Source organism: Diplotaxodon limnothrissa, linkage group LG15 (genome assembly GCF_057381915.1).
Source record: "Diplotaxodon limnothrissa isolate DT_005_m linkage group LG15, D_limnothrissa_male_GT1.1, whole genome shotgun sequence".
Classification (NCBI taxonomy): Eukaryota; Metazoa; Chordata; class Actinopteri; order Cichliformes; family Cichlidae; genus Diplotaxodon; species Diplotaxodon limnothrissa.
The window spans coordinates 1,595,084-1,613,499 of NC_140610.1; the positions used below are offsets into that span (position 1 = coordinate 1,595,084).

Sequence of the window (18,416 nt, forward strand, 5' to 3'; positions counted from 1 at the left end):
TTCCCCGTTTCATTAGTTCCATTTTGGTGTTTCTGTAACATTTTATTAAAAAGGAACACGTCTTGGAAATGTTTCATGTTTGTCCCTGTAAAACATTTAGATCATCGTCCTCGTGGTGTTGGAAACAGTTGCTTTATGAACATACCCAGTGTTTAAAAACCACTTTTACAAGCTACAGATGGATATCTTTACTTTTTATAGAGATATCTAGATATAGAATGGGACACTGATTAATATCAGTAAGGTGATGTGCAACGAGATGACTGTGGCTTCATATAAACAAACATAACAGTTCTGTTGTCACACATTAGTGGACACCCAGCTGTGCAGGGATATCAAACTAATTTGACATCGTAGCCACATACAGCGGGTGGGACAGGTGAAACTACATGATACACCTGTAAAGTTACAGAAAAGGTTTCATTGCTCACACTGTCCTGTAATTATACATTTAGAATGTAAAGTTTCCATGAGTTCACAGAAAATGTCCTTATGCTTCGGTGTGGTACGGATGGCAATGACCAACAGGAAAAGCTGTAAGACACATGAAAAGACAGAAGTTCAAACTCTATGCAGTCCTTCGTGTTTCTAAAGCTCTCCAGTGGGTTGAATTGGAGTCTTTGCTAGGGCAGTTTTGGCCCTCGGGCCTTATGTTTGACACCTTGTTGCTTGTCAGTTTTCTCCTTTCTCCCATTCACAGAGCGCCCGGAGCAAGCTTCATAACCGAGACAGGTTTAATTCACTGCCTGTTTCTGTCGTCTTGTTGCCTTAGTATTTTCATTTGTGGACTCCCTTTAAAGATTGAATTTTACAGCCTTACTGCCACAAACTGATCAGTGAAGTGTCTTTAAAAATGAGTGCTAAACATTTGTAAAGAAACCAGATTTATTGGATTTCTGTTGTGTATAAATGAAGTGTATAAAAGTTACATAGCACTGACCAAGGAAAGAACTGTACGGTGGCTTATGGCCAATGGGATATTTAAAGCAGCTTTTTAGTGTTTACAATATTCATTGAAAGATGTTCTTGAAGTTACTGGATGCCTTTTACATGCTAGCTTGTCTAATCTTTATCACATAATTCTATAATCATCTTTTTCTATTCTATAACTTAAGATTGTCATCATAGGCCGCATTACATAATCACACAGCAATCAGAGTACCTTGTCTTTGCTCAAAGGTCCAAAGAGGTACAGAAACATTTGGATTTATTTACACTAAAAGATAAAAACTGATTACAAAGATTTGTTCAAGAAATTGCAGCTAATAGTAAAGATGTCACCAACAGTGAGAAGAAAGTTTCAAGCTGCTCGTATGCAACATTCAGGCCTCCTGAAACAAACACTACGCTGAGTGCTTGGTCCATCCAGAAAAAATAAATCCATCCTTTGATGAGGTAGAGATTAGATTTCCATCTGATTACTGCTTAAAAAATGCCAAGTAGGCCTGACTTGACATTTTAAACCCTTTGCACTGACTCCTGCGCCCAAGGCGAATGTGAGAGGCCACAGTATAAGAGGCACAGAGCCGGTTCAGATGGCGGACTGAAGCAAGTTGACATTAGTTCCTGGGATGAGGTTTTCATCTTCTCCGTTGATCAGAGGGTCCCACTGGTTAAAGTTCTTCTCCAGGCCTGCAAGAGTTTTGCACAGAGGAAAGGGGAGTAAGCAGAGTTCAGTCGATCTCTCAGCCAACTCCTCACAGCTCAGCTGATACTGTACACATCTTACTATTAATCCTGTAAAAACGGCTTTAATGTGCCCACAGCTGTGTTCCTGCATTACATGATTAAATCTGACGAACGACTAGCAGGAGCTCTTACCGAGATGGCGTTGCAGAAACGCTAGTGTTGCTTTATTGCACAGGTCTATGGCGAGCTCTGGGTCGATCTCTCCTTTGAGTTTCATCAGCTTCCCAATCCAGTTGCCTGTGAGAAAGGTGAAGTCTGGGAAACTCTGGTGGACTGTACCTCTGAAAGAATGCAGGTGAAGAAGAGACATCATCACAAAATCAGCCCAAATTACCCCCAAAGTCTCTGAAAGTGCAGCAGACCAGTACTGGTACCTGATGGTGATCATTTTCCTCTGTATGACGGCCGAGTCGAGCTTCTTCATGCGGCTGATGTTTCCCGCCCACTGGAACTTCTCTGAGTTGATGAAAAAGATTGGCTGCTTCACCCGAGGAAAGATCTCATCGTCTAAAGGAGTCATCCAGGAGTCTAGCGCTACTCCACACCTGTTTATACGATAGCAGGCCAGGGTATTACTTTTAATAATCTGGGTCTGTTACTGCTGCCTGTAACACGTTTCTAATTTATGCTAAGCAAAGTGAAATGCCCTCATGCACACAGCTCTAGCCCTGCAGACATTATGGACAATAAGTGATAAAAGACTGGAAACCATAAAAACGTACTTGAATTTAACCTCTTTACACAGAGCCTCTATGACTGTTGCTCCTCCAAACGAATGGCCCATCACTGCTATCCTGCACAGGTCCATGGAGTTCTGTTACCAAGAACATGAGAGAGAGAATTAAGAAATCAGCACAAATTAAATTGTACTCCACTGCGTTTCACATTTTTCCTGATCACAGATTAAAGTCTGCTGATGTTCTTTATGTAAAACAGCATTTCATGAACTTTGGACTCTGCAGCTGATAAGCTGAGGCTAACACAGGTTTTTTCCTCAGTGCACTTTCAAAAGTCATCTGAACCTAGTTGATGTCATTTTATTGTTTATACACACACGGCAGCACAAAAAGTAAGAACTTTGTGTTTGATGCTTCTTGCCAATAATCTTCTACAGCTGCAAAGTATATTTGGTGCCACGTTTGTAAGGAAACACATTTGTGCGTTGAGCAGCAGAGTTGAGTATGCGGGCCAATGCCAAACAGCTTATTCTGTGTCGACTCTTGTGTGGCGTTGAATGGGATGAGCAAAGTATGAAGAAACAAGACATATCGGCAGTTTAACAGTGTTTTTCACAAGTCAGCCAACAAAACCAAAAGTAGTGGTTGAAGAATGGGAAGCTATACCACAGCACTGCGTGACCAGCACAAGGAGCAGGTGCCATGCTGTTGTGGCTGTGTATGGTTCTTCCACATGCTGTTGTTATGACTCTTATGTCTTCAGAGTTCAATAAATGACACCAAATAGAAGATTTGGCAACTTTTTCAAACTTGTGGCAAAATGTGGCACCATTAAAAGGGGAAATAAATAAGCCTGGTCTAAGACTTATTGCCAATCAAGTCAACTAAATGAAGACTTTCGGTGCCAAGCTCATATATAAAAACAAAAAGTGCTGGTAAATGAACTTTGGAAGCTCGAGACTTTAGGGAAAGTTGCAATAACCACAAAGATACAACACTGCTAGAAACACTCGTTGGTCTTCTAAGCATCACACAGCAGGATGCAACAAACCCTGAAACAGATGTTCCAAATGTACAAGTTGACTTTTTGTGAACTAAGAAATGATTAAGAAATTGAACAAGTGCGGGAATTGTGAAGTGGGCGTGTCCTACGTTAAGGATGTGCACACAGGAAGCAGTTCACTCATCAACCATTCATCGCTTTGGAGCTGATGTTTGTTGCAGACACTCCATGCTGTACATACTTGGCGTCTGCCCCATATGTCAATCAGCATCATCTTTGCAATACTTCACCTCAAAGCTTAGAAGAGTTGAGTGCTGGGGTTAGCCTACATCGCTTTGTCGGTGGTTTCTTCGCCCAGCTTGAAGTTGCACCACTCTGTGGTCTCTGGTCAAAAACTTGCCGTTGCTTCCTGATCTACTCTTTAAACTTTTCTCAGTTTCAAGTTGAGCAATCGAAGCAGTGAAGAATACCCCTGACTGACACACGACAGGAGTATAAATGGATTGGAAGTTGCCTAGGTAACCAGAGGCTGGAATGTCTGCTTCCTACGACGGGGGTCCACACAGGATCGCTCAGAGCACCGCTTTGTTGCCGACGGCTGGTTGCTAGGTTAACCCTTTAATGTATGTACCACTCTGTCATGTGTCAGTAACCAGCACACTTTGCTCTCCCTGGTAACAGCATCAGCTGTTCACCTCGAAGGTGAGAAGAGTTCAGCTTTAGCTTTAAACACTGTAAAGCTAAGAGGCTACAACTGTTGCCTTTTAGCTTTGATCAAACTTTGATCAAACTTCAAAGAGACTTCTGCGTTTCCTGGAGCCTTGTGACACTTGCCAACTTGCCCCATGCTCGTGTTACAACGACTTTCTGCGTCTTGTGACACATTTCCATTATTGTGTTTGCTACCACACACTGCATGACATGCATGCATGACAGCTGTCCTGCATGCATGTCACAGCCAGAGGTAACCAAAAGCTTACCTTCAGCGTTGACCAGTCAAAGTGCGTCTCCAGAACATTCTGCGCTGAGATTCCTGAGTTGATTTCAGTGAGTTTATCCAGAGCCAGAATGCATTCATCTGCTCTTTGTTTCACCTGAAAGATGAAACAAATGAATTCATTCTGTTTCTTTAAGGTGCCATTAATATTTACCTTTACATTCATGACATCTGTACAGATACGACAAACAAAACCATCTTTTTCCCCTACTATGGGATTTATATACTCCCGGTCTCCCTAAACTTTTGTTTATGGTGGGCAGCCAATCAGAGGGAGCTTCTCTTAAAGGGAGGGGACAGGAAGTTATAGTGGAGCTGAGCTGCTGCACTTGGACCCAGTACAAGATAAACCAGGATTGTGTTGAACTGTGAGTTTTGCGAAGCTACTCTGATGAACAGAAAAAAAAAGAAAAAGAAATATCCCTCGCCTTAATCGTAGATTTAAAAAGCCAACTGCTATCTGCAGTCCCTCATTCCTTTCAGCTTTAAGATAAACGGGATGTGACCACACGCTTGCCGTTTAACGTGACGTGCCCAGATGAAAATAGAAGAATGTCAGCTAGAACAAACGAGGATGTGGTTTGATTTTAACATCAGTGCCAAGCTGCCTGTGAGTAAGCGGGTATGAAGTTCACATCTTATCCAATCAAGAGACTGAATTTTAAACCCACAGAGGGAGTCTGTGGGTAATCTCTGCGACAACATACTTGTTTGTTTCTGAGGGGGAATTCGCTCTCTCCGTGCTGCAGAGCTCTGTAGTACATCCACTCCTTTACCAAGTTCTGTTGGGTGGCACCGGATGATTTTGTCAAACTTGCATTTGACCTTTCTGACTCTGGCTTCTCACAAAAATAATACGTAGCTGACGCCGACTGGTCTCTGTGGGAGAAAAATAAAACCATAACCTGTAGTTCCAGCCCTGGGAACAGATATTACTTCCTTCATGTTACTTGGAACAATTAGGGTTTAGACACATGCAGAGGACACATCCTGTTTGAGGCAGCGTGTGGCCCTCTCTCTGTAAGAAGCAAAGTCACTCTCATGTTGTTGCTCTCACACTGCAGCCGTGTGCTCTGTCTGCGGCTTTGTCAGCATGTCGCCGGCTGCTAAAATTCAGCAAAATAACACTTCCATCACCGTAAGTGACAGGCCAGCTGTGGCCATTATGTTCATCTCCATATGGTCCCCCTTGTCTGCATACTGAAAAGAATTGTGATGAGCTGGTTCATACCATTGTCTGCACACCCTTTCCACTCTTACTCCACACATAAACAGACAGCCAAGCAAACAATAGCAGAGGACAAACGTTCAGCTACGATTTCCTCCAAATGAAGATGACAAAGAACACCGATTTCAAACTCATTTTACATCGTGGGCCACATACGACCCACCTTAAGTGTAGGGACCACTTAAGGTCAGAAACTCCAATTTCTGCCAGTGTAAAGATGTTGAAACAATTAATCCCTGAGATATCTTCATATGAGGAAAAGAAGTGCAACTGCAACAGTTTGTCTTATTTTACACATGTAACATAAAACTAAGAGAAACACTGTTGCTAGCTCATTGTGCACACTGTCATGCATTTAGAATAATGTACTTTTCTATAGTAAAAACATCTATAGTAGATGCTCGAAAAATGGGAACTTTTCTGTCATTTAATTTTTTGTATCTATCAGTAACTTTCTGGTGTAGCATGGACACAATGGTCTGCAAAACTTTAAATACAGTTAAAAGTTCCAAATCCATAGAGATGAGAGAACAGAGCCTTTATTTGTCAGTTGCCCACAACCGAGATGACAGACCTTGCCGACCACACATACACAACATCACACGCTTTCCAGCGGGCCCGATTGGAGTCTCTGCCTGGCCGATTCTGGCCCCTGGGCCCTATGTTTGACAACCCTGCTATAGAACAGTTGGCGCTTAATGGCATGAAAATGACATGAACTAAATTGGAAAATTACCTGTGTTCCACTGATGCCACGATGAAGCCCTGAGAGGCCATTTCTGCACATATCGCTGAATACAAGGTCCTGAGAAACAATCACAGCAGCCACAGTGTGAGCAGAACTTGTAACGGGTTATTGCTGCAGGAGTGATGAAATAAAAAAACAAATGCATTGTGTGTGTACCTAAAGGCTCCCAAGCCGTGGGAGAAGATGATCACGGGACATTTTTCATTCGATTTAAATGGAGCATCCAAATAGGCTGGGATCTTGAAGGACCCTGAAATAGATGAAAATGAGGAACATTCACTTTGCCTATTTTTTTAAACCACATTAGAAAATGAAAGAAACCAGCTTTCTATTTTTTTAGTGACTAAAGTCATATAATATTGCTGTCCTGACCAAATACATTTGACTTTTACACCACAGAGAAATGGACTGTCAGGTTGGAGGTGGAAGCACAAGCACACAAGACTTGAGAAAAAATAGTCAATTTTATGCCATGAAATCATTAGAAATACTGGATTTTCCTAATTTATTCACCAAAGAGGTAGTTGAAGATCCTTTCACTGAGGGCCCTGTTCATTTTCATGAAGTCAGCCAAACCATTAAAGTACTCCTTGTATGGGACCCAGTCAGGCTTCCCTGCACTTTCCATCTCCTGACAGGGATAGTACAGCCGGAAGAAGGTGCCCTGTTGGAGAGACAGACAGTTCAAGCAACTCAGCAGAAGGCCATTTGCTCCCGTGATGTCAGCAGCCTGTTTGGCCCAATACCTGCTTTCCATAATACCCGTGGGTACCCAGCCCAGCATCTGCAGCACACTCAAGAATGTCAAATACAGATATGTGACCTCAGCTGTTACATGTCAGCACGAACAAAGGTTTTCTTTTGCTTGTACCTCTGCAGTGTGGTCCATCATGAAGTCAGTGCAGCCCACAGCGTTTGGGCCGTTGCCTGGAGGGATCCCGAGGTGGTTACTGCAGCTGCTGCCCATGGTGAAGAAACTGAGCGCGGACCTCCTGTGGTCTGGCAAATAGAAACACACACACGTGTACATCAATACTGCTGCTCTATAAACGGGAAAGATAACAGCACTAAAAGTCGGACTATTTCTGCACGGAAGCTACTGACTGCAATGAACATGTGTATACGCAGACTGTATCATTATATCGTTTATTAGTATCAAATGAAAGGCAAAAACTTCTTCACTGTGGTAACTGTAACCAGCCGTATATGTCGCGAAGTTTACCCTTGATCTAACCGCAGAGCCCCACACAATCGCACATTTAACTAAACGGGTCGAAGTGTTTGTGCTGTCAGTTAAAACAAAACCCAAAACGTGGCGTGTTAACTCCTACCTGTCCTCGCCCACGCGTTAAATCTCTTGACTCCTAACTGAACAAACCCTCCATAAGAAAACATCGACTAGCGCACTTTCGACAGCGACCTAACCAAACGTCCACTCTAGCCGCCGGTAACACTCGTTAAATAAAACAAAAAGCCTACCGGAGATACAGAAGTGCGAGCGCTGCCCGCTGTTTCTGCATCGGTTTCGCAATAACACCGTGGACTGACAGAGCAGTCACCGGATAAATGTACAACTTTGGGAGTGGTTAATGTTTTTGTCAGCTAGCCGCTGCTAGCATAGGAGGGGGCTAAACCAGAGTAGTGGATGAACGGTGTTGAGTCACTGTGGCAGTCCTGCCTTTGCCGGCCTAATGGCGTCCCCCCAACTGAAACCTTAATGACCTACATGTCATATTATTTAACAGTTGGCAATCATGCTGCTATCATTACTGTAATTACGACATTGGCGGCTCTAAATATAAACTCAACCAGGCGTATGAAATTGTGTTAACTGCTCTGTATACGGCTCTGGTTTATCGCAGCGACTCTCGCTGACAGCTCTGGGATCACTTGTTTACAACAATCATCGACCCTTTAATTCATATTTTCATTAATATCGTGTGAGCCAAGGTGCTGTTGCCAAAGCAGCTGCATATAAGCGCTGGCTTCTCAGTGAAAATGGCATTTTAAAGTGTCTGTACTTTCGATGTGACTCCGCGTCTGTTGGGGGCAGCAGAGGGCAGCCGAGCGGGAAACAAAGCGAGGAGGGAGCAGAAGAGCGGTGGAGAACGATGCTGCGTTAGCAAAGCTAACTGTTTTCAACTCATTTATCAGCAACTCCTTGTGTTAAAGATGAAATTGGTGAGTAAAAAGCAGATCAGTGAAGAGAACAATGAATGTAGGAATCGTCGAAAATGATTAACTTATACGCACCCAAAAGTGACTGTTAGCTGGAAGCTAATAGCGTTTTTTGGTACAGTTGAATAAAGTTTAATAAAGGCGAGCAGCGAACAGCAAGTCAGTACAGCGTGAAGTGTTTAACTATGCATACGAAAAAACGGAAACACAATCCCCTGGTGTCGTGTTTATCCTGTTTTACTGTATCTTTGTACTCCTACACACACCTACACACACCTGTGGTTTTAACGGTGCATTCCCTCCTTGCAGTACTGTCTGTCGGGTCATCCTACATTGCCCTGCAATGTCCTCAAGTTCAAGTCCACCACTATCATGTTGGACTGTGGATTGGACACCACCTCTGTCCTCAACTTCCTGCCCCTGCCTTTGGTGCACAGGTGAGTCACTGACAGGAATTCATTCACTCGTGGATAACAGATATGTTTTGCTTGATGATGATGATGATCCTTTTTTTTCAGTCCAAGACTTTCCAAGCTCCCTGGTTGGGTCTCTAAGGATGGAACAATAAATTTGGAAAAGGCACGAGAAGCTGTTTGTAATGTGCTTAGGTTACTTGGCGTGTATTTCAACTTACTGCAGTTTTTTATGAAGATGTGCCGATTTATCTGTGGGGGAAAAAACTGTTTCGCCTTATGCTTGCAGGAGCTGAAGGAGTGCGCAGGGAGGGTGTTTGTTGACGCACAGCCAGAGTTCTGTCTCCCTGAGGTAGACATCCCTGATACTTCGTTTCTGCATCAGTGTTATAGCTTGTGCTAGAATGTCTTTCTGCAAAACAGGGGCCACTGTGAAGCATCAGAGTTGCAGCAAATCAACCTATTTTAAACAAATAATAAGAAAGAAAAAGAAACCTGATAGGCCTGCCACAATTGACAAGAATAGGGGAATCCTCTCCGAGAAATCAGTTACTATGATCAGAGCAGTGTGATTACCACGTCTTTTACCTTCACAGTAGACCTAAAACATAAATCTTAATAAATACCTGAAGTACCACAATGATATTTATTTAATCTGAATAACCCACAGAGAGAACTGTTGGACCTGTCCACCATCGATGTCATCCTAATCTCAAACTACCACTGCATGATGGCCCTGCCTTACATCACAGAGCACACCGGCTTCACCGGGACAGTGTACGCCACGGAGCCCACGCTGCAGATTGGCAGGTGACAGATGCAGGGGATGAATACCACATCTTACTATTTCTGTATTATTTTTGTGATATCATTATTATTTTATTTGGTAAAATGAGATACAGGTCACACGTCTTCGGTTGCGTTTACGCTCGTTCTTCCTCCTTCCTTCCTTAGGCTGCTGATGGAGGAGCTGGTGAACTTCATGGAGAGAGTTCCTAAAGCCCAGTCTGCCACGTCCTGGAAGAACAAGGAGATACAAAGGTAGTCTAGTTTTGTAAAAATATTCTGTGTGTGTGCGTTTTGTCCGAGTTGACACATGAAATGCAGTTACTGACTTTGTTTTAGTCATTTTTGAAGTTTCATTTTCCATTCACCTAATTTGTCTGGTGTTTTGTTACACCTCCACTAACAGGGTGGTGTAACTCCACCGTTCAAATGAATACTTGTGTTATTGCATTAGGATGCTCCCGGGGCCGCTGAAGGATGCAGTTGATGTGTGGATGTGGAAGCGATGCTACAGCATGCAGGAGGTTAACTCTGCACTCAGCAAAGTGCAGCTTGTGGGTTATTCACAGAAAGTGGTGAGAATTGATTCTGTCCAGGAGATATTTAAGATTTCACATTTTTGCTTTCGTGCAGTGGTGACTTCTCGTCTTTTTTCTCGTTTGTTTTTCTTGCAGGAGTTGTTTGGAGCTGTACAAGTCTCCCCTTTAAGCTCCGGCTACTCGCTGGGGAGCTCCAACTGGATCATCCAGTCTCACCATGAGAAGGTGTCCTATGTGTCTGGCTCATCTCTACTCACCACACATCCTCAGGTAGGCCAGCAGGCGTAATGCTTCACCATTTCAAAGTCTCCTGGGCGCAACCCTTGAAGCTTTTTTCCTGAGCTGAGTGATTTCTGTCATATTTCGGGGCTGTTTACAGAACAAACTGCGTGTGCAGCAGTCAGGGAGGGGGGTCTCTGCTCGTGCAGCTAAACCACGTCGTTATTGATTTTTACTAAGGTGTCAAAACTTGTCATTGAGGGTCCAGCGGAGGTCATCACATGTCGTCTTTATGGGGGAGAAAGTTAAAGTTTCAAGGGATCGAGGACAAAACCGTCACGATCTAGAGTGGAAAGAGTGCAGTCCGTTATTTGTTTAGTCACAGATTTCCTTTTTCCTGTGCTCAGTTTCTTTTGGAAGCTAAATCTTTAGGCGAGTGTTTGTCAGTGCACGCTGTCATTGTTTGAATCCAGCCTGTTCTGTCCTATCACAACTACTCTGCAGTTTCTCTTCTTCTCTGCTCCCAGCCCATGGACCAGAGTTCCCTAAAGAATAGTGACGTCCTCATTCTGACAGGCCTCACTCAGATGCCTACTGCCAACCCAGACGGCATGCTGGGAGAGTTCTGCAGTAACTTGGGTGGGTTTTAATGTAGCGCTCAGATTTCTGTGGCGTGTGAAAAGAACCAAACGTTGAAGTCATTCTTGTATCATTTAAGTGGAACTTGAATGATGTTGTCTGTGCTTGTTCTTCTGCGTTCTGCAGCCATGACCATCCGGGCAGGAGGAAATGTGCTGGTGCCGTGCTACTCCTCGGGAGTGATCTACGACCTGCTCGAGTGTTTGTACCAGTTCATAGAGAGCGCCAACCTGGGGACCACGCCCTTCTACTTCATCTCACCCATAGCCAACAGCTCGCTGGAGTTCTCTCAGATCTTCGCCGAGTGGTGAGCGGCCGTTTATCGAAAGCTTCTCGATTCTGTGGTGAAAGTTTGTGATTTTAGGTTTTACTGTTTTTCTTCAGCATGTGCTCGGTTAGCTTGTCCTCATTTTTCCACGTCTTCCACAACAAGTCATGATGCAGTCACTCTGATAAGTAGGAACACAGTATCGATGTTTTGTTACTTGATAGGAGTGCAACAAACAGCAGAGAGACGGTAACGTGTGACTGTGGAATATTCCACGTGCTTTTTCTTTTTCTCCAATATTTCAGGCTTTGTCACAACAAGCAAACAAAGGTTTATCTCCCAGAGCCGCCTTTCCCACACGCAGAGGTGAGTCAAGAACACTGGCTGTTAGGCCTGGGCCATATCATACCGCTCACGGTAACACCAGTCAGGCAACGATAAGAAAATGAAACATGGCGATAGAATATGGGTAAAACGTGCATGCGCAGTACCTTTGTTTTCATACGCACATGGCGGCGACGCAGAACGAGAAGAGGGAAAGCGGATCGTTGAATGAAACAGATGAACCTGAACTAGTTTGTAAAAATGCTGCAGCTTCACTGGTGTGGAACTGGTTTAGCTTTCGTCCGTCAGATACACAACAAAGCACTGTTTGTGGTAGCGCATGCTAGCGGGCCGTCGTTATTACTGAACCGATTTTAGTGCACGGCGCTCGAAATTCTGTCAAAAAATGTTTCAGTACGACTTTGCTGAGCTACGAAGCCGCACCTCTTGATGGATTGTTTGAGCATTATGGCTATTGTAGGCGGAGCCTCGCGGAGCGATACGTGGTGTGCTTCAACATAATGTTACCGTATTGTGTGTGTTTAACCTCTTTAAGTGTTGTGGATGTTATACATGGTTATGCTGAGGATGTGTCGGCCAGTTTCCACTGGAAACGCCTTTTGGTTAAACTGTCAGCGAGGAATTTGCACTGTTACATTTTATATAACTTTAATGCAAAAAACAGCTGCTTGTTTAAGTGAAAATACTTTGGTGGGTGTTTTGCACTAATAAAGTTGAGGAGTTGTAAAGTATTTTGTCTCGCGTTAATTATATCGTCAGTTATATCGTTAGCACACATTTTCAAATATATATGGTGATAAATATTTTTGGCCATGTTGCCCTGCCCTACTGGCAGTGCACTTCTCCTTTATACTGAAAATAATCATTATCTTATAGGGAACCCACTTTTTTTTAGGTTTTTAACTTGAGGTCCCAGTGGAGGTCATCAAATGTCGTCTTTATGGGGGAGAAAGTTAAAGTTAGAGATGGACCGATCTGATATTACGTATCTGTTAGGGGTGCAACGATACACAAAATTCACGGTTCGGTTCGATACTTTGGTGTCACGGTTTGATATTTTTTCGATACAAAAAAATGTTCATGCATTTTTAATTTGTCATTTATTAAAATTATAAATTATATATTTTAACTCAAAAGTACAGTTTTTAAATTTAACCCTAACCCTTGTGCGTGTTTTTTATTTTGACAGCGAATGCGCACCTGCGGACCACTTATGTGCAGCCCTGGTTATTTAGCTCGTCATATTGCAGCCACAGAAATTCTTTTGTCCATGAAACCATAAAGCTGCACTTTCTTTTTGCCTTATAGTCTGATTTGTCATAACTTCTCCGTTTTGTGGTAAGCTTTTCTTTGGCTGTCACTTCTTCACCCTGACCTGTCTTATTTGGCTCAGCAGAACTGAAATATATATCTGTCTGTGAAGGTTCTCAGCCATCCAGGTCATCGTAGTCAAATATATATCCTGCTGCTTTTACACACACACTCACATAAGCTCAGCGATTCTCTGCGCGATCAACCTCTCACATGTTTAAGCTGCGGGAGATTTCACTTGTCATGTTTGCATAGTAAGCTGACGATTAATAAGACGATGTCAGAGGAATTGGTGCACAAATTATCATCACTCACAGATCAGTGCTGTCGCTCTCTATACACAGTTCGCACGATTGCAAAGTGAAAGCAAAAAAACAAGCGCAAATTCAAACGCGATTTCAATATGTCACATATTGACAGTGGCTCACCGATGCCAATGACATAATTACCCAGCTACATTTCTGAAAGAATGCAAAAGCATTGACATATATTTTTCCTACAATAGCCCGACGGGCAGGGCAGAGAGAGATTTTGGTAGCCCGACTGGAAAAATCTCTAGCTCCAGGACGTCGGGCTAGCGATATTGCAAGCCCTGTATCTGATTGAGGAATCACTCATCTTTGGAAAAGAGAGTTTATTACAGAGAAATGTCTCTTTCCAAAATAAAAGCTATACTGTACGCTTCTTCTGAGCTATATTCTCAGCAGCATATTAAACATATAAGGAGAATCATGTGCTAACAGCTGTCTAAATGACTCGGCTAAAGTTAGTAGCATGCTTGTTGTTTTTGTCTTTGCACTAGGATGATGTCGGCGTAAATGTGCAGTCATATTCGTTGTGTTCCCACTAGTGCTTTCAGGTTAATCTCGTTGAAATGACCTTAACGCCACAACACGGCAAATCTCCGTTAACGAGCTACCGCCGATCGCTCCGTGCATGGGGCTAGACGGCCAACACGTTAACGAGCTAACTGCGCTAACACACTAGTTCACACCAATGTAATTGAGCATTGCATGGCACATCCAACATGCTGTTTTACTTTAGTCCATGACTCGCTTACCTTCAGGGTCATACGTCACATGAAAACCAAAATAATTCCAAACGCCAGATCTGAATGAGGGTGGGGGAGGTCCATGTTGCAAGAAGAGCTTAACTTCTGTCTCGCTAGCTTGCCCTGCGCTCTTCCTTCTGACGATGCTGTCTGTGTTGAGCGCTCAGTGAATCTGTGTTCGACTACTCCGCCTAGGCTCGACAGTGCAGCCTAGGCGGAGTAGTCGAACACAGATTCACTGAGCGCTCAACACAGACAGCATCGTCAGAAGGAAAATTGATAAAATAAATTACAAATGTTGTATTGTTCGATACATATGCGTACCGAACCGAAAGCACTGTATCGAATGGTTCAATATCGATACGAATATCGTTGCACCCCTAGTATCTGTATCGGTCCCATACTGACCTAAATTACTGGATCGGATATCGGAGAGAAATAAAAAATGTAATCCGATCCGTTAAATATCACAAAAGCACTTCACAAAACTTGCGACACGGCGTAACTCGGCTCATAACCTCAGCACGTCGGAGCCGTGTGCGTCACGCGATAGAGCGGCTGTGGCGTGCGAGACCTGTTGGCGGTCTGGTTGAGCGTTTGGAGCCTCGCTACCAAACCAGCATTTCATCTCTGAGGAAGTGTTTATGTTTTATGCAAATTCATGTTTGGTTGGAGAAAACTTTGAATTGGAAAGCATTAGGCAAATAGTATGTTCGACCAGGCCAGTGCTGTCACAAGTCATTAATAACAGATGACATGTAGCCATGAGTTGCATCAAATGTGAGTGAGATGTGCTTTTGCCTGGAGCGCATCATACCTCTAACACACGTTTTAAAAAGCAGAGTCGACTGATACAAAGATACCAGGATGAAAACACAAGTACACCTGTGGAGCTGGTGACGAGGTCACGTTGATAAACTGGTGCTTGAATGTGCTGCTGATGTTTCAGCTCATCCAAACCAACAAGCTGAAGCACTACCCCAGCATTCACGGAGACTTCAGCAGCGAGTTCCGTCAGCCCTGCGTGGTTTTCACCGGTCACCCCTCTCTGCGCTTCGGGGACGTCGTTCACTTCATGGAGCTCTGGGGCAAATCCAGCCTTAACACCATCATCTTTACTGGTAATTACAGCTATCGCTACATCTCTCACACGTGACTAAAACAAGGAAAGCCTGAGCTGGTAATGTCCTGAGTGCCTGATCTTTCTCACTCAGAGCCGGACTTCTCCTACCTGGATGCCCTGGCTCCGTACCAGCCGTTAGCCATGAAGTGCGTTTACTGTCCCATTGACACACGGCTCAACTTCCACCAAGTATCAAAGCTGCTCAAGGAAGTCCAGGTATGCTGTTAGCACCTGATCTGATTATGAGAGAAATACACAGAAATAGAGCCGAGACTAAGGAACGATGATTCTACGATGAGGAGGGAAAGGCTGCATCATGATGCTAGAACTGTGCTGTGCCATAGTGACTGAGTCTGTGAGAGCGCTGTGGGTGAAACGGGAGAATGGAAAGCAGATTTCCAAGTTAACAGACAATATACAAATAAAATGGCAGAACAATGTGAGCGTTCAGGGCAGAGCTCAGGGAAGCAGCGGGTCTTGCTTAAGATTTGAGGGATTTGATCGAAGTTCCAGGATGGCCCATTCGCAGCACTAGTTCTCGTTTAGCTGTAGCCTTAATTTAAATGTTAACAAAGCCAGCTTCAGCCGCTCACATTTGTACTCTGTGTGTAAAAGCCGTGTCTTCTTCCTGCAGCCTCTCCACGTGGTGTGTCCCGAGCAGTACACCCAGCCTCCTCTGACCCAGTCCCACCGCTCCGACCTGATGTTGGAGCTGCAGCCTCCTCCTATGCCCTACAGACGCTGCTCTGTTCTCAACCTGCCCTTCAGACGCCGCTACGAACGCATCTACATCCTGCCTGAGGTGAGGCCCCGAAGAGAAGGAAGTCAAAACTCCTCAGAGATGGATCTGAGTTTCTGGCCACAGAGTATCTGTTGTATCTGGTGAATTCTCTGATCACTATGACAACATGGCGTTTGATCAGCTGTTTTTATTGAGAAATCCTCTCGCTGTCAGAAAGCAGGCAGACGGTTTTAATTGCTGAGTCGTATTCTTCTCTTCCTAGCTGGCCAACTCCCTGGTGCCCTCTGAGATCAAACCCGGCGTCTCTGTGGCGACCGTGTCTGCGTTGCTGCACTCAAAGGACAACAAGCACACGTTACAGGTGAGCCCAGAATGCTTGCACTTCCATTAGAGAATCAGCTGATCAGAGCTCAGCTGCATTTGTCTTTCATTTGTTCCCAGTCGGTGCCCAAACCCCCTCCCATGCCCCCCAGCAAGAAGAGGAAGCGGGTGATTGAGGAGCCCCCCGTAGCGTTGGCCCCTAAACCCATGCTGAGTGGAGCTGTGGCCCTGGAGGCTTTTCTGGCCACTTTGCAGAAGGTGGGAAATGTGAGCGAGAGGGCTATCAGTGTGCTGTGATAGTAGCACTAACTTAATGCTAACTTGTTATGTGCTCATTTGCAGCACGGGATCACAGAAGTTAAAGTGGAGGAAACTGCAGACGGGCACATCCTGCACCTGCAGGCGGAGGACACGCTCATTCAGCTGGAGGAGGACGGGACGCATATCGTCTGTGACAGTGAGCCACTGAGGACCACGCTCAGGGACCTGGTGCTGCGCTTCCTGCAGAAACTCTGAGCTGAATCCTGGCTGTTAGTTTCTAACAGTGTTTCTGCGTCACTGGATTATGGAGAGAAGCGGAGGGGAAGGTGTGGATGCTCAACGGCCATATTTACAGTCGTTTCACTGTACAGCATTGTTTGGTTTTATTTTATAAAACTCGCACATGTATTATTTTGTATTTAAAAGTTTTCCAGAATCGTACAGTGACTGTCGTTCATCACTTAGTCTTAGGAAAGCTTTAATAGTGGAAGCTGAGACGTTGCTCACGAGCCCGGGCTTTGTGTAGCCGGTGTGTTCCTGCGTTGTGTCTGACAATGAAGGGTAAAAGAAACCAAGACCTCGCTCCAGCTCCTACAACCAAATGCAAACAGTAGGGAAGAGGGTCAGCTCCACCCACCACAACTCCCAAGCTAGCAAGAATGACCTGTTCATGCTAGCACTGACTGTGCCTATAACACATGTGACACACACGTACTGCACATTTACATTTACAGCATCTAGCAAAGACAGACACAATGACTGAACTAAAGACACACAATCAGAAATATCAGGGTGGCTAAATATACATTATGTGTTGCAGTGTTGGGGACGACACCGACCTCCCCCACAGGGGAATTGTAGAAAAGGGGAGAGGCCAAAGGGGAGCACTGTTTATAGGGTTGCACCAAAGAAGAAGAACAGTGAGGAGGGGCTCCAACTGAGAATGAACAAAACTACAGGCTTGAAGGTCCTAACAGTCGGGTATAACAGGAAGGGTTTGGGGTCTAGAACACATTTTGTGTAATTATAACAATATGTCATTTATGACCCGGTTACATTTGCACAGGATAGAATGAGGAAAGCGCTTTACTCACATTCCACAGAAGTGTTCCTTCCTGAAGCTGAGTAACAGCAGGTGTGTTTTCCCAGCACACGCCGACATGACACAAGAGGAAATGCACAGTAAACATGTTCAACAGGAATGATGGCTGCATATTTAAGCTGGGCTCCCTGAACACACCAGGGCCTCTGTCAGTGTTCACAGTGGTTTGCTGTTTACACACACACACACACACACACTCACTCTTCTGGAAATGCTCCGTTTCTCTGGTGAGGAAACAAACAACCATTTCCTCCCGTTCTTAAACACAGTTGCACATTTTCCAGCGGGAGGAGTCGCCCCCTGCTGACCACTATGAAGAATACCAGTTTAAGGCACTTTGACAGCAGCTTCGTGTCTCAGAACCAGGTTCTGTGATATTCTTCCAACTACATAGACTCCAGATGTTTTACACTGAGTGTGTTTGGCATTTGAATTTGGCCTGGACTCAGACACAGTTTTTCAGCTTGATGTGCACTTACTGAGACACCGTGTGAAAGTTTTGCCTTTTAACATTTGCGTGTAACTTTTCCCAATCTCACAGTGATGAAGAGTCCTGTCAGAAATCCCTGAAGCCAGATTCAGATACTGAAAACGTTCATGTGTAGCACCTTTTTGTTTAGTTCACTTTTCCTTCACATGTGGAGCCAAAATGTCATATTTGATTTACGTCAGCATGTTGTGCAACGAATTCTTAAAAAATGAGTCCAAGTTAGACAAAAGAAGAAGTTTCTGACCTATAAATGCATTTATAGCAGATGAACGGTATCTGAGTCATG

The 18,416-nt window shown here is 44.3% G+C and overlaps 2 protein-coding genes across 4 annotated transcripts; one reads left to right on the forward strand and one right to left on the reverse strand.

Annotated features, from left to right (window-relative positions):
* Positions 1–885: 885 nt before the first annotated feature.
* Positions 886–7,945, reverse strand: pla2g7 (phospholipase A2, group VII (platelet-activating factor acetylhydrolase, plasma)). 3 transcript variants are annotated; one of them, XM_085372030.1, is made up of 11 exons: positions 7,822–7,945; positions 7,214–7,341; positions 6,856–7,126; positions 6,499–6,592; positions 6,331–6,399; positions 5,074–5,245; positions 4,350–4,463; positions 2,412–2,503; positions 2,064–2,234; positions 1,822–1,970; positions 886–1,632 (listed from the first exon to the last, which is right to left on the reverse strand). In XM_085372030.1, the coding sequence occupies exons 2-11, from the start codon at positions 7,307–7,309 to the stop codon at positions 1,532–1,534; spliced, it is 1,329 nt and encodes a 442-aa protein (XP_085228156.1). In that variant the 5' UTR covers positions 7,310–7,341; positions 7,822–7,945; the 3' UTR covers positions 886–1,531. The 3 variants fall into 3 exon arrangements, with proteins under 3 accessions (XP_085228156.1, XP_085228157.1, XP_085228155.1); XM_085372031.1 differs by lacking the exon at positions 7,822–7,945 and adding an exon at positions 7,674–7,811 and having other exon boundaries at positions 6,856–7,006; XM_085372029.1 differs by lacking the exon at positions 7,822–7,945 and adding an exon at positions 7,674–7,811.
* A 480-nt stretch (positions 7,946–8,425) lies between these two features.
* ints9 (integrator complex subunit 9) lies at positions 8,426–16,966 on the forward strand. Its single transcript, XM_085372033.1, has 17 exons — positions 8,426–8,523; positions 8,830–8,957; positions 9,039–9,099; positions 9,223–9,285; positions 9,604–9,743; positions 9,888–9,974; positions 10,174–10,294; positions 10,394–10,528; positions 11,005–11,116; positions 11,243–11,423; positions 11,690–11,750; positions 15,041–15,212; positions 15,306–15,430; positions 15,849–16,016; positions 16,219–16,317; positions 16,398–16,535; positions 16,620–16,966. Exons 1-17 carry the CDS (start codon positions 8,515–8,517, stop codon positions 16,791–16,793), a joined length of 1,974 nt encoding a protein of 657 aa, XP_085228159.1. The 5' UTR covers positions 8,426–8,514; the 3' UTR covers positions 16,794–16,966.
* Positions 16,967–18,416: the final 1,450 nt, after the last annotated feature.

Bases quoted from the DNA above. Each gene is read 5' to 3' on its own strand.
- pla2g7 (XM_085372029.1), bottom strand. From the start codon at position 7,737: ATGTTTTCTTATGGAGGGTTTGTTCAGTTAGGAGTCAAGAGATTTAAC. The intron at 6,593-6,855 runs GTGAATAAATTA...CATCTATTTCAG, and splicing joins GATCTTCAACTACCTCTTTG to GGTCCTTCAAGATCCCAGCC. The intron at 5,246-6,330 runs GTAATTTTCCAA...TTTCTCCCACAG, and splicing joins GTGGCATCAGTGGAACACAG to AGACCAGTCGGCGTCAGCTA.
- ints9 (XM_085372033.1), top strand. The intron at 9,100-9,222 runs GCACGAGAAGCT...TTATGCTTGCAG, and splicing joins GAACAATAAATTTGGAAAAG to GAGCTGAAGGAGTGCGCAGG. The intron at 11,424-11,689 runs GTGAGCGGCCGT...CCAATATTTCAG, and splicing joins TCTCAGATCTTCGCCGAGTG to GCTTTGTCACAACAAGCAAA.